Here is a 15,406-nt window from a genome sequence, read left to right on the forward strand (position 1 = left end):
TAGACCATCGCACCGTGGAGAGGACGCTACAACGGCGTCCAGGTGAAACTGGGGTGCTCAAGAGGGTTACACCTTTAATTCTTTACTAGGAACAGCACCATGCTTTTGTTGGTGGTCATGCCTGGTACTGCAGCTCACAGCAACTCAATCCCATTCACTTGGTTCAAGTGAATGGGATTGATCTGCAGTACCAAGCACAGCCACAACCAAATTAGCAGCACTGTGGTGCCCCCTTTATTTGGCAGTACTTAAAATGTAAGGTCTCCCTGGCATGGGCACAACAGGTGTCAACCCAGTAGGTGGCGCTGCCTCAGCTCCCAGTGTGATAGTGGTACAGTCTGGCAGGCTCGGTCACTAACACACTCTCCCTCCGTCTTGGTATTTTTAGGAGTGTGGTCCAAGTAGTAACTAAATACCCCCCCCCCCAAATGCAGCCCTAACCCCGACCTCTCTGGTGTGACGTGGATACAGGCGATGGTGCCTAATACTAAGTCATAAGAAGAGATGTGAGGACCAGAGCCAAGGCAGCGCCACCTACTGGATCCACGCCTCCACCAGTAGGAAAAGCCTACTTTTAAAGGCGGCTTTCCAGGACACTTAAAATTGATGACCTATTCTTAGGCTAGGTTATCTATGGGGGATCCAATACCCGGAACCCATGCCGATCAGCTAGTTGAAGTGGCACCAGCATTCCCTGAGCAGTGCAGCCGCTTCAAAGGCCATGTGACATCAAATCCATGGATCGAATGACCTGAACAGAACTCAAGTCCTATTCAAGCAAAAGGGCTGAGCTGCAATACAAGCACGGCCACTGTATGGCGCTGTGCTTGGTAAGTAGTGAAGAGGCCGCGGCGCTCCCCCGAACACCAGCGTCTTCAAATAGCTGGTCAGGATGGAGAGTCCCGTGTGTCGGATCCCTGACGATCTAAAGACAGATCACCAAATCCACTTAAGGCTGGGCCCAATGTGGCGGAAACAGTGTGGAAAAAATTGAGGTGCAAAGTGGATGGGTTCCTGATTAATCCCAAGCCCTTTTTGTGGTACAAACTGCGGTGCGGGCATGCAGCAATTTCCAAAAACTGTGTGGTTTTGGAAAATCGCAGCATGTCAATTATACCTGCAAAAACACCGACGTCTTCCCTGTAGGTATAATTGAAAAAGTCTGTCTAAAATGCTGCGGGAAGAACCGCAACGCGTTGCCGTTTTTTGCTGCCATGCTACGTGGGGCCTCAACCTTAACTACGCCATCAACTCTACATCAAAAGCGCAAATCATTCTGGAGAATTTGCTGCATCAAATGCAGCAGCTACAGTGTCAACGGCACAGCGGCGGCAGCAGCTACAGTGTTACCGATGCGGCGGCGGCAGCAGCAGCTACCGCGTCACCGGCACGGCGGCAGCAACTACAACGTCACCGGACACGAAAGTAACAGGATTTTTTCCAGCATGCAGAGATCTTGAAAGGTGTGAAAAACTGAAACAAGTGTATAGAGCATGGAAGAGTCTATGATATAGGGAAGGGGGTGTCTGCCTACTACAAATAGCAGGGGGGGGGGGGGGGGGGGGTGTCACATACACGGCAGGCTTGGCTGTTCCGTCAGACCGTGTACTAAGCTCCTCCGTGTAACACGCCACTTATCCTACATACACAAGCTTCTCATTGATAATTCATGCCCTTCAGACCGTAGGGAAACCGGGGTCCTCATTTACATATAACAAAAATAAAGACACCCACAATGCATCAGTACAGAACATAAGCACATGGACACCAAAGAAAACATGACATGGGTCATTAGTGCAATACAGAACATGATGTTAATACAATGGTCAAGATAGGACAACCCTGAGGTCAGCGCCACGGCCGCACAATACTGGCGCCTGCTAAATGATGGACTGTATGGAGACCCCCCTCCCCCACCCCACAGAGATTTGGACACAGTTTATGGTGAACTTGCTAAAGTGGAACTGACTCAAATTTCAAAAGCTTTGCCTGCAGTGCCCCCGCAGGGAAAATGAGGTATAACCGCTGTGAACCAAGTTCTGTTAAAAGAGGTTAAAAATATTGACGACCTATCGTAAGAATAGGTTCTGGGACCCCCATAAATCGGTTGTTCTCAGCAGCTGGAAGAAGACAGTGCCGTTCTCTGTTTAGTGGCCAGACCGGGTACTGCAGATCAGCTCTTATTAAGTTCAATGGGAGCTCTGTTCAGCTGTCTGCTTCCTGCTCCATTCTCTGTGCACAAGCTGATCCGTGGGGGTGCCAAGTCATTTTCTGCTATAGGAGGACATACGGATATAACCAGAGTCAGGGGCAGTCAGTTTTGGGAACGGACTATGGACATTACATTATATCAATGACCATGAATTTTCTATACATGCAGGCACTAGGACCCTTCCGGCCAAGTATATTAGGGGCTCAGTTCCACTTTAGTCAGCAAATCAATCTGGGAAAGAAAAAAAAAATCCACTTTGGGAACCGCAAAGTGTTAAGCATGTGAAACGATATACTCCAGTCACATCCAAAGCTGCGTTCACGAATCTGGTGGTACCTTCTTGGAACCCGACCGACATTGCAGACACCGTAGCAGAGGTGCATTCTGGGTGACATATAGACTATAGTCTTGTGTAGTCCTGACTAAGGCTTTCCTGCCTGCGAAGCAGTGCATTGTGGGAGCTCAGCTGTTCGGTCACATGTCTGACATCAGGGGGCGGAGCTAAACTGCTGTCAGATTTCAAGGGCAACCAGCTGGAAAGTGAACGCAGCCCTGGATAGAAAGGTAAAAAGGTCCCCAAAATAACACTATGTGGATTTAGACAAATTGCAAATGTAGAATTTATTGCTACTCCAGAGGGTGCTGTGTGTATTGTGCGGCGGGATCATGGCGGCCGACCTCAGAGCTGCGGGTGTATATTAGCTCCAACATCCATTACAGTGACATTAGCTCAGTGCAGAAGATACGAGGGTCAAGTACAATATTGACAAGCCGATCGTGAATACGAATACAGTGTAACCCCCTAGCCGATTACAGTCTTCATGGTTACACTTTACATGCAGGATTTTAGGTTGTTTTTTTTCCCTTCATAATTTAATAATCTAGGATTTGATAAAGTCGATGCCCTGAGTACAGAATTGCTGAGAATATGGAAATACTCTGCATGTTGGATAGAAAGGCGAAGATCAAGTCAAAATTGTACCACTCCTACATGTACATTCATGCAAAAAATGTATCCGAAATGTATATACATGCAGAGTGATTGAGATTTTACCACCTACCCAGAGGATAGACTTGGAAAGGGAGGGGGCTACGTCAAATCTTCATCAGTATTAACTGCACTCTGGTATCTTCCACACTCCCAAACAGAAAAGCTCATGACTTATCATAAATCACATGTACAGAGGAAGCAGACACTTGTATACAATGTCAGAGCATGCGGCCGGTGCAAGGTCAGGAGGAAAACAGGACAAGGCTCAGTGACCCCATCACAAGTGCATCAGGAGTGAAAGGGCATGTCCACCCGCGGTCACAGTATCATAGGCTAGAAAGTTACTGTATACATTATTATATACTCCAGAGCTGAACTCTCTATTCTGCTGGTGGAGTGCAGTAACCCTAGATCAGTACAGGATAAGCAATGTATGTACACAGTGACTGCACCAGCAGAATAGTGAGCGCAGCTCTGGAGTATAATACAGAATGTAACTCAGGATCAGTACAGGATAAGTAATGTAATGTATGTACACAGTGACTGCACCAGCAGAATAGTGAGCGCAGCTCTGGAGTATAATACAGAATGTAACTCAGGATCAGTACAGGATAAGTAATGTATGTACACAGTGACTGCACCAGCAGAATAGTGAGTGCAGCTCTGGAGTATAATACAGAATGTAACTCAGGATCAGTACAGGATAAGTAATGTAATGTATGTACACAGTGACTGTACCAGCAGAATAGTGAGTGCAGCTCTGGAGTATAATACAGGATGTAACTCAGGATCAGTACAGGATAAGTAATGTAATGTATGTACACAGTGACTGCACCAGCAGAATAGTGAGCGCAGCTCTGGAGTATAATACAGAATGTAACTCAGGATCAGTACAGGATAAGTAATGTAATGTATGTACACAGTGACTGTACCAGCAGAATAGTGAGTGCAGCTCTGGAGTATAATACAGGATGTAACTCAGGATCAGTACAGGATAAGTAATGTAATGTATGTACACAGTGACTGCACCAGCAGAATAGTGAGTGCAGCTCTGGAGTATAATACAGGATGTAACTCAGGATCAGTACAGGATAAGTAATGTAATGTATGTACACAGTGACTGTACCAGCAGAATAGTGAGTGCAGCTCTGGAGTATAATACAGGATGTAACTCAGGATCAGTACAGGATAAGTAATGTAATGTATGTACACAGTGACTGTACCAGCAGAATAGTGAGTGCAGCTCTGGAGTATAACAACTATATGTACACAATGATGGCATGTTATGTATACTGACCATTTTAGAGGTTATCTATAGGATTAGAGGTGGACATGCCCTTTCCATACAATTACTTATACACAATCTTTATAATCATTGGTCGAGGTGAGATTTAGAAAACAATTTATAACATTACACATGAGCATATAGATAGATATATATCATTAGGAGATAAAATATGAAGTAACAATTGTAGAGAAGGTTATCAGCATATAATATACAACATGAATAGTCATCTATAGTGAGGCAATGCTCTGCAGCCGGGAAAGCTCAGACAGCTGCAAAACTAGGTAAGTCAGCATGCTGGGAGTTGTAGTTCTGCAGCAGCAGTAGAGTCACAGGCTGCAGGGCATTGGTCTCTGGACATATTACATGTAGTCATACACAGCCATGTACTATAACAGTGACATATCCTAACCAGGTGCTTGGGGATATGACCCGATAATCCCAGGGCGGCTCATGTACTGCACCGAATAGGGAGGACTTGTCATTATGGGATGTCACATAGGATGACCATGGGGTAGCGGACCCTCTATATCAGTTAGACGGACTGACCTAAGGACCACTAACCTGAACCTTTTATAACACCCCTCCCCCTCTGGGATAAGCTGTTGGGTAACACTAGTCTATCCAATCATGGGCAACCCCTTTAAGTGACTAACATCCATAGGGATTCAGACCAACCACAAAGATAACGTGCCATCAGGCGGAGGGGGGTAATAAAGTCATTAACCAGGATTACAACGGAACAGTAGTAGTAGAATGGCCTATTTAAAGGCTATCCAGGAACGTCTGACACCAACGACAGAATCCCTTTAAGTGCACTGGGGGCCGGGGTTGCTTAGCCAAATTTGCAAGAGGTTTGGCTCTCTTGTGGAACTGCAGCCCGCCCTTGTCTGTGTAGAGGTGAATGATATTTTGAGCCCGAGTCCACGGGCCAAACTCCCCCTCACAGTGAACCCATCAGGCCCCGCCCCCAGTGCACTTGCAGACGGTGGTGTAGATCTATAAAATGGTGATCATCTCCGCATTGCTTCATTGGTTTGTGGCCACAATGGGATGTTTTCTGCCCTTAGTAATACCCCCTTACGCTGGTGTGAGAGGCATTTTGGACCACGAGGGCAAAAAAAAAAAAAGTGAAAGTAAAGCAGTTGGAGCCGAGGCAGACACAATGTATATTTCTTTATTTATACTAAGATACACTAGTTACATTGTAGAGTTACAGGGTGTATGTTACACAATGGCAATGCATTACACACAGTATGGGGACATCATTGCCCGTCCTTGTATACGCGGCCTCCAGGATACGGTGACTCTATACCTTGCATAACTAGGCAACAAAGGGGTTAACCGTTACAATACACAGTCCACAGTCAAATTTTTCGGGGGGGGGGGGGGGGGGGGGGGGAGAAACCAGGTGAAGATCCCATTAAAGCAGCCAATAGTGTGCACTGATGGGACCCACTCCTATTTTTGGCATGGACAGTAGTGGGAACGGACCCCTAATACAGCAGCAGACAGGCAGGCGGGACCCCTACCCTATACAGGTACCCGCTCTTACATATGTATGCCTTATATACGCTCTACCTGCACCCCATCCGTATGTAGAGACAGGAGTTCAGTCATTCTGCAATTCTTGTCTTATCCTCCAGTCACATCCAGAGCTGCGTCTACCGTTACATAAACGATGACCGGTGTAATGCTACATCTCCCCCAAGTACAGCAGAGGGTACAAAAAAATAATAGTACAATGTGAGAACCCTGTATGATTTTGAATGCAGCTCTGGAGGCGACTGGAGTCTAAAACAGAACATTACCCTACAATATAGTATCTGAAGACACTAATGTATAAGTGGAGGGGGAAGACTAATGGCTTATTGGGGGAATGTTTTGGGATAACAGACTCTTAGGGGTCTACTTATATGGCCAAATTTCCATCATGCCCACCCCATTTCTTCTGTCAAAATTGACCTAGGATGTGGAGAGATGCCGCAGCAAGGCAGGTAGAAGAGCTTCTGCAGCAGCTTTCCAATCTATTCATTGGCCACGTAGGTTGGTCACATGGTCGGCAGCCAAATGTGTGGGTGTAGTACAGCACAGAGATGTGTGCTCACGTGTACATGTGGTGGTCAAGATGTCCTTTTAAGAGCCAATGACCCACCCGGGCACCCCAATCAGAGATGGCCGCCCTTCAACCTAAATGTACATGATGTGGCTCCAACTCAAGGATCTAGCTGGGCAAGTAACTAGTCCTAGAGGGCAGTACTGAGCAGGTTCCCCCCACTCTAATATTAGTATGTAGGGGGTATAGACTCCTTATCTACCTAGTAACAAAATTGTGTTATCCTGTATGGTTCCTAAGCTACAGCCTTGACGCTATCCTGTAGCCGCTGCTGGTTCAGTGTCTGCACCAGAAAATTTGGTTATTTTTCACACTTGTATATTGATAAGCCTTAGGCTAGTTAATCAATATGTGACAATTGGGGGTCCCGACACCCGGAACCCCAGGACTCTACCAAGTAGCAGGTTACAGAGTCCATCTGCGCTCCTTATGAATATCACGTCCATATAGTTTACAATTAAAAACTAAAATATTGAAAAGGAAGACTAAACCTAAAAATAAAAGACAAATGACAAAAGTAAATATTTTAGATGTTGTCAGCCGACAACTCTCTCGCCCAATTCCCCCAACACCCTTGGCCTGGGAGGGGGAAAGAAGCAGCTAGCAAACACTTTGCTTGCCGCTGATCATCCTGAGAACAAAAGGACGTTGAAAAACAAATTCCCAACACTTCTACGTCCCCCAAAATCTGCTGTTGGGGGGGAGGGGAAGAGTGAAGAGGACTCAATACATATTACATAGTTGACCGTTTCGGTCAAATTGGAGAGTTCGACTTCTATACACTGGATCAGTAGAGGTAATCTCAACGCTCCAGACAACCCTCGAATAAGGTTGTGGTGACCAGATATTAGTCAGGTCTTATGAATGCTGGAGCCACTTTTGGGTAGAGTAAAAAAAAAAAAAAGTTACCGTCCACGGCTTTAAAATATATTTTTATCATAATACAATTAATGTAATTATTTATTAATACAATTATATTGATGTATAGCTTGTTCCATATTTACTTTCATAGGTATCACTAGTTTTATCACGAATTAGAGGATCTTTACCGCTTCTGACTGTCATATTTCTGAAGGAGTCAGTCGGGCTATGGAAACAGGAGAGTCTGAGGTTGGGCCTACCCATGCCACGGCCCTGGTAACATACACATTACCAACCGATGGAGCTCAGTGCAGACTCTGAACCAGCAGCGAGGAAACGTAAGAAGAGAAATAAGACGGGTCTGAAGAGTGAAATGAAGATTTAAGCAATACGGAGATGGCACTGACAAGTGTGCCAGGGCTATGGGGTGCAGTAATGGGGACCTGATCGCTACCTGCAGAGCAGATAATCCCGATAGTAGCTACTGATATGGAAGGAACATGACGGAAATAACCTAGCGGCCACTTTGACTAGTTGATTTACGGTCCGACCACATGCCATATGGAGGGGTGGTCATAAAAGAGCTCCTGGAAGACCCGCACCCTGTAATAAATTCTTAGTCCGCAGATAAGAGTCTTCCAAGGTAAGATGTAATGTACTTGGACGTGTCTCGGTGTGATGTAAACCTACACCTTAGTGGGCACGTTCCCATCTGCTGACATGTCGTAAGAGCATACGTATGGGTGTCTGGGAACGGGGTAGGTGATAAGTTGTTATTCTGGGAATATCTGGTAGCAAGTGTTAACATTCGCACATGTGGTTTGGGAAAGATTACCTTGGATCCCTCTGATGGGAAGTCCAAAGATCGGGGACACTGTTGGCCAAGATAAATGGATAGGCCGTAGAGTCAGGGCAACAAACCACTAATGCCTTAAAGGGACTGTCCATGTATACCTGCCCGGTCCGAGACGGCCTTTAAATATTACGTAAGAGTCCTATGAGACCTGTACGTAATACGCTTCGGGTCTTGGACGGTAGCGCCACCTAGCATGCAGTCTACTTCAAGTGTCGGGAGGAGAACCTGGGCAATTCCTATGACCAGACATGGCGGCACCCGGGGAAAACCCAATGGCTCCTTGCATGTTCTAAAGTTTCCAGAAAGTTATTCTAGGTAGCAGAAAAGTTTCAGACCGTAGACTGGAGAAGAAAGCGGGTTACAGTAGGATGAGAACAACGGACAGGTAATTCTAATACATTTCATACAGGTTTATAAGGAGGCCGCTTATTGAGGCACACACCGGGGAAATATAGTCATGAAGCATACCTACACCTACCCGAGCACGCTCTTGCATAAATTATAATACTTTGTAGGGTCCGGTGCTCTCTCAATATTACATCTGCGGAATATTAGAATCATTTTCATATATTTTTTTTTTTTATATCAACAGGGTTAAAAAAAACAAAAACAAAAACCCCAAAAATTGTCCATTAGCCCCCCCCCCCCCGATCTCTAAGATTGCTTTCCTAGACGTCCTCCGTTCGGCAGGTGGTGGCCATGCACATGGCGCAGACAAGTATTGGACATTCAGCCAAGCTTTGGTAAAGGACTCGGTAACCAGCGGCCTCCGGAAATTTTTTTTTTTGTATAGAAAACAGAGAACTATAAATAAGAGGGCCGTCGTCTAGTGCAATTCGAGGGGTGGGGGGATTAGGACTGGTTAATTTCCTGATCGGTTATATTGTTACCATTCTCTGGGAAGGTTTCTGGAAAATTGTTGTTATTTAACGCGGACGCCGGGAACTCTAAGGTGTCGACATTCTGGTAGCTGACGTAGGAGCTGAGGGCCTGCTGCTGGGGGAAAGTGGGGCTCTCTTGCCCCGCCACGAACGTACTGGATGAGCTGCTTGGCGTAAAGCTTTGGCCGCCGAGGTGCAGCTTGGTTTCGCCGGGCTCCAGCTGCTGCTTGCTCTCCTCGTCCGTGTCTAGTCGGGTCAGTTTCTCTATCCACATACGAAACTTCTCCTCTGTCTGTCTCTGCATCTCTGCAAAACAGTTCATAGCTTCTTCCAGGACATTGCCTATGCAGTTCCTATCCCACACGGTGCCCCTTTCAAGCAATCTCGGAATATCCCTGGGCGTTCCTGCAGATCCCCCAGCACGGTTGAAGCCAGCTTTAAAGACATTGAGGCCATTGGGTAAGAAAACATAAAGCAAGCAAAGCAGACAACATATCAAGCTGAGTATATCCAGAGTAAGCATGCCTTAGTACGCACACCGAGAGGACGCACACCACTAGGCCGCTCCGGGGCATTATATACGGGACACCAAATACGTTCAGGCATATAGTGCAAACATCTACAAAGGAAATACTACAATATATAGACTATACATAAGTGCAATACACAGTAGTCACAGTGACATTATACACAGGGGGGCAGGAAGAGACCGGATGTGCCGAACCGAGGGCCGAGTCAACCAACTGCATCCACAATAAGGAACCCATGGAGAATTACAGGTTGTGTATCAGGACTAGACTGTATAACCGCCAAACCAGGGCGCTATAAAGGAGGAGGAGATGTACACCTGAATAGAGAGCTCCATTGTAAGATCGTAAAGTGCCCCCCTACCCCCAATGACCTGCTGCAGCCCCCCAAGGAGTAACTAAGCATTGCAGGGTCCACTCCATAGCTTATCTATATAATGCAAGACAGGAAAAGAGGTAACAGCAAGGAAACAGCCAAGTGCTCTCCGCTCTGGTCAAGAGAGGAGGATCCTGAACAAAGGACCCCTCCCCCCCATTAAAGGGGTTGTCCCATGAAAAGCATCCACTCTATACTGCTAGTTTATGTGGATTTAAGACTTTTTCTAAATACATTGCTTTATCAAATCTGCTTTGTTTGGTCACTTTCTTAATTTATTCACTTCATTGTTTACATGTGTTTCTATGACCACAGCCCCCAACCACGGGCTTATCTGCTCAGTCTCTCAGTGACTGCTCAGTAGCGGCCTGCTCTCAGGGGGGAGGGAGGGGCTGAGTGCTGGGAGCAGCTCTGAGCTGTGTATGTCTGACAAGTAACGGAGCTCCTCAGATAGGGGAGGCGGGAGGTGAGAGCTCTGGGATTTCTGAGCTCTTATCTCCTGTTCTTCCAGTCAGTTTAATTGGATTTGGCTGATAAGGGTCAAGATAGGGAGTCCAATACCTCTGTATGTAATGCAAGCTGACTCAAATCCAGCTCTGCTACATCAGCTTCATACTGTGGTAATTCATTTACAACCAATCCCTCATTACTGACTGCAAACATAGCAGATAGCTGAGCAAGTGAAACCCCACCCACCAATGTGCCGAGAAAACAAGGAAGTGAAGAGAGCACAGAGCCCTGCAGGTTGGTGAACAACAGTTATGGGAAAACCCCTTTAACTAAAATAGGGTATATACAACCGCCAATGTACATGAATATAACTATAATAGCAAGAGTTATATTATAGTAGCTCTATTTGTTTACATAGGGGACAGTATTATAGTAGTTAGATTCTTGTACATAGGAGCAGTATTATAGTAGTTATATTCTTGTACATAGGGGGCAGTATTATAGTAGTTATATTCTTGTACATAGGAGCAGTATTATAGTAGTTATATTCTTGTACATAGGAGTAGTATTATAGTAGTTATATTCTTGTACATAGGAGCAGTATTATAGTAGTTATATTCTTGTACATAGGAGTAGTATTATAGTAGTTATATTCTTGTACATAGGAGGTAGTATTATAGTAGTTATATTCTTGTACATAGGAGCAGTATTATAGTAGTTGTATTCTTGTACATAGTAGTATTATAGTAGTTGTATTCTTGTACATAGTAGTATTATAGTAGTTATATTCTTGTACATGGGAGCAGTATTATAGTAGTTATATTCTTGTACATAGGAGTAGTATTATAGTAGTTATATTCTTGTACATAGGAGTAGTATTATAGTAGTTATATTCTTGTACATAGGAGTAGTATTATAGTAGTTATATTCTTGTACATGGGAGCAGTATTATAGTAGTTATATTCTTGTACATAGGAGTAGTATTATAGTAGTTATATTCTTGTACATAGGAGTAGTATTATAGTAGTTATATTCTTGTACATAGGAGTAGTATTATAGTAGTTATATTCTTGTACATGGGAGCAGTATTATAGTAGTTATATTCTTGTACATAGGAGTAGTATTATAGTAGTTATATTCTTGTACATGGGAGCAGTATTATAGTAGTTATATTCTTGTACATAGGAGTAGTATTATAGTAGTTATATTCTTGTACATAGGAGCAGTATTGTAGTAGTTATATTCTTGTACATAGGAGCAGTATTGTAGTAGTTATATTCTTGTACATAGGAGCAGTATTGTAGTAGTTATATTCTTGTACATAGGAGCAGTATTGTAGTAGTTATATTCTTGTACATAGGAGCAGTATTATAGTAGTTATATTCTTGTACATAGGGGGCAGTATTATAGTAGTTAGATTCTTGTACATAGGAGCAGTATTATAGTAGTTATATTCTTGTACATAGGAGTAGTATTATAGTAGTTATATTCTTGTACATAGGAGCAGTATTATAGTAGTTATATTCTTGTACATAGGAGCAGTATTATAGTAGTTATATTCTTGTACATAGGAGTAGTATTATAGTAGTTATATTCTTGTACATAGGAGTAGTATTATAGTAGTTATATTCTTGTACATAGGAGTAGTATTATAGTAGTTATATTCTTGTACATAGGAGTAGTATTATAGTAGTTATATTCTTGTACATAGGAGTAGTATTATAGTAGTTATATTCTTGTACATAGGAGTAGTATTATAGTAGTTATATTCTTGTACATAGGAGCAGTATTATAGTAGTTATATTCTTGTACATAGGAGTAGTATTATAGTAGTTATATTCTTGTATATAGGAGTAGTATTATAATAGTTATATTCTTGTACATAGGAGGTAGTATTATAGTAGTTATATTCTTGTACATAGGGGGCAGTATAGTAGTAGTTTCCTGCTCTCTTTTCATGTGTTCCTGACTGGATTTATTCACAGCAAAGATTTGCTGAAAGTCTAACCAGTGCTATATAACTCATACATGTTGACAACTGATCCTGTTGATTTACTACTAATACGTGACATGCTATAAAGTGTTTGGTTACTCTCACCATTACTTCCTGGGGAAGGGAAGCCTCATAGAAGATAAGATAAGTGTGTCTTTGATTCCTTTTATTTTTGATAACCACTGTTACTGAGAGATACTCTCAATGCGGTCAGACAACCCCCAGAGCACTTTTTAAGGCTGGTCTTACATGGCCGTAATGCAAGTCCACAATTGAGGGTTTTCATTTGCAGACACATTATATTCAATGTGGCCTCTTACACCACCGAATATTTTATCCGTGGTGTGGCCGGGCCGCAACTGTAGTCCGCAATTTATGGAACATGTCCGTAATGGCCATGAATTGCGGCACTGCACGGACTCGTCCATAGAACTCTAAGGGTGAGTACGGCAGGACACGGACATCTGCGGAGTCTACGTTGCTGATCAGCAACTTGCGGACCGTACATTCAATACGGTCGTGTAAGACCAGCCTAAGTCCCACTTCACACCTCCTGTGCGGTTTGCTCATTCCCTGAACATGCCATGACTGGTCAATGACGTCCCCGGGAGCTGCAGGCACGTCTGCTGGAATCTGGTCGCTCAGGTTAGGCAGCAGGATAAGGACATGTGCAGCCGACACTACTTCATTCACAAGCCAAGTCATCTGGACAGCGCTCATCTCTAATCTGACTTATTATATAATGAGACAGTCATATTATTCATAAACTCTTCCCTGTAGGCAACGTCTCCGCCGCGCCGCTCCCTTGTAACATGTTCAATAAGTTCTGCAACCAGGAGGACTAATGGAGGTGCGGACATTTACTAGACCACACTGGTGCGTCCAATGGCTTCCGTGAGATATTTAAATAAAGTTTTATCTTCAAATAGAACATTGCCTATAAATAGATTCTGTACTAGACAGTCACTAATAGAATCTCACTCTGGAGGACCCGTGAACTTTATCAGGCACTGGACGCGTCATGTGACTACAGCAGCCAATTAATGTTAAGGGATTGGACATCATTAAAGGGGTTTTCCTGCCCCAAATCAAATTTGGGGAGTGGGGACGACACTTGGACCCAACTCAGATCATCAGTTCTAGCGGCTTCTGGATTGAAATGGAGTGGTGCGCACAACGTCCGACTGCAGCCCCCCCATTCTCCTGATCAGACCCCTTCATTATGGATACGGGGATAACCTGCTTTTGAGAAGAAATCCCTTTCATAAGAAACCGCAATGATAGGAAAAGATGCCGTATACTCCTCCTCAGTGACCCTGTAATTCCCTGGATGCCTATAGGGTCATGTAATACATTCCTGATCGCTCTCAGCACATGATGCAGATTGGAAGGTATTTCTGTCAGCAAGTGCTCGAGTCTCGTCCCGTCTGATATTCTTAAAGGACCCGGGTAGATTTCATGTAGGTGCCCCTATTGAACTTCAGAAACCTACCTGGTAACCGTAAACTGTCGGACAGCGCCTAAGAGCTAAAGTCGTCCCATACTGAGCAGAAAGATGTCCCTATGACATTCCTTATGGAAAACAAACTTTGGGTAACGTTCATACATAGTAAAAGTGACCATTTAGGATGATTTGACCGAAGCACCGATATTTTGGTATTATTCTGATCTACCCTGCGGTGGTCTGTATACTATAGCCTCACAGGCATAGCTGAGGGTGACAAAACACACACACTTCAGTGACATCACTCAGTGCTCGGCAGCTATTGGCTGAAGTTGCACCACACCAACTTCCTGTTCTGCCCAGAGCGGACTTCCTGTTCTGCTCACACCTGAGGCTGATGATCACTGAATGGAGTGTTGCATTTACATCTATGGAGATTCTGAATTCATTCCACGCCATCACGCTGGAGCAGAACAGGACCTGCTCTATCATCATCTGTCATGGAAACGGAAGGGATCGGAAGCCCCATAGAAGTGAATGCACTCTAATGTCATCCTACAGCAAATAGGCCCCCAACTCGGACGCATACTCTGTTGTTACCGGGCTTATAGCCCATATACACGGCACAGGGATTTTTGCAAAGTTCCTAGATCTAGGGGTATAGTCATATGGAGTAGATTGTTTCAATACCATTTTCTTGTCTTATAAGCTAGTGCGTGCTTACTGCAAATCCCTAGTCATGGGGCAGTCGCTGAAATTTCTACAGCTTTTTTTTTTCTAGTCAATTTTTTTCCCACTCCAACTGCAAATGGAGCAGGTTTTACAGTCAGAAAGAAGATAGTGCAAGGAGGAGGAGGGGGAAATGTCGGGTCTCTCGAGACCTATAGATTGGATTAATGTAGAGAATAAAGGCAGAAGAGGATCGGAGGAGAAACTGATAGTAAAAGGGTTCTCCAGGAATACTGCACTGCCTGATGTCATGCGGAGAGCCGCTTAATAGGACCCTTGGCAATACTCAGGAAGCAATGGAAGCCGTCCTGATGAGAGAGGGAGAGTAGGTCTACATAATACCTTCATGGAGGAACTTGGTTTTTTGGGGACAGCTAATGACCTATCCTTGGGATTGGTGGGGTTTTGACACTGGAGACCTCAAATTAGTCATAACACTGATATACAACGGGAGAAGCATCCCAATTAATGCAAAAGGATCTAAACCCTTTCATGGCCAGTACCCTGGTGGGATGAATTCCTCTATGTCCGTCTTTTACACGGGGGATGCAAATGGTTGAGGCAGCAAAGAATCAGTTCATGGTGCAAAACCGGATATCGACTTGTGCCCTGGTCTCCAAACAAGCGTTCACATCTTAAGTGTGAGACAGTTCTAGCAGAAGAGACCGGAAAAAGACGCAAGTCA

General features: G+C 44.3%; 1 protein-coding gene across 1 annotated transcript in view; it reads right to left on the bottom strand.

The window, feature by feature from the left end:
• The window catches only part of ARK2N (arkadia (RNF111) N-terminal like PKA signaling regulator 2N), a 40,596-nt gene that overhangs the window by 7,678 nt on the left and 17,512 nt on the right, over positions 1–15,406 (bottom strand). Inside the window, exon 3 of the mRNA XM_075268091.1 lies at positions 9,176–9,637. Coding sequence (XP_075124192.1) covers positions 9,176–9,637 — 462 coding nt within the window. The remainder of the gene's footprint in view (positions 1–9,175; positions 9,638–15,406) is intronic.

This window comes from Leptodactylus fuscus, chromosome 1, assembly GCF_031893055.1.
Source record: "Leptodactylus fuscus isolate aLepFus1 chromosome 1, aLepFus1.hap2, whole genome shotgun sequence".
NCBI lineage: Eukaryota > Metazoa > Chordata > Amphibia > Anura > Leptodactylidae > Leptodactylus > Leptodactylus fuscus.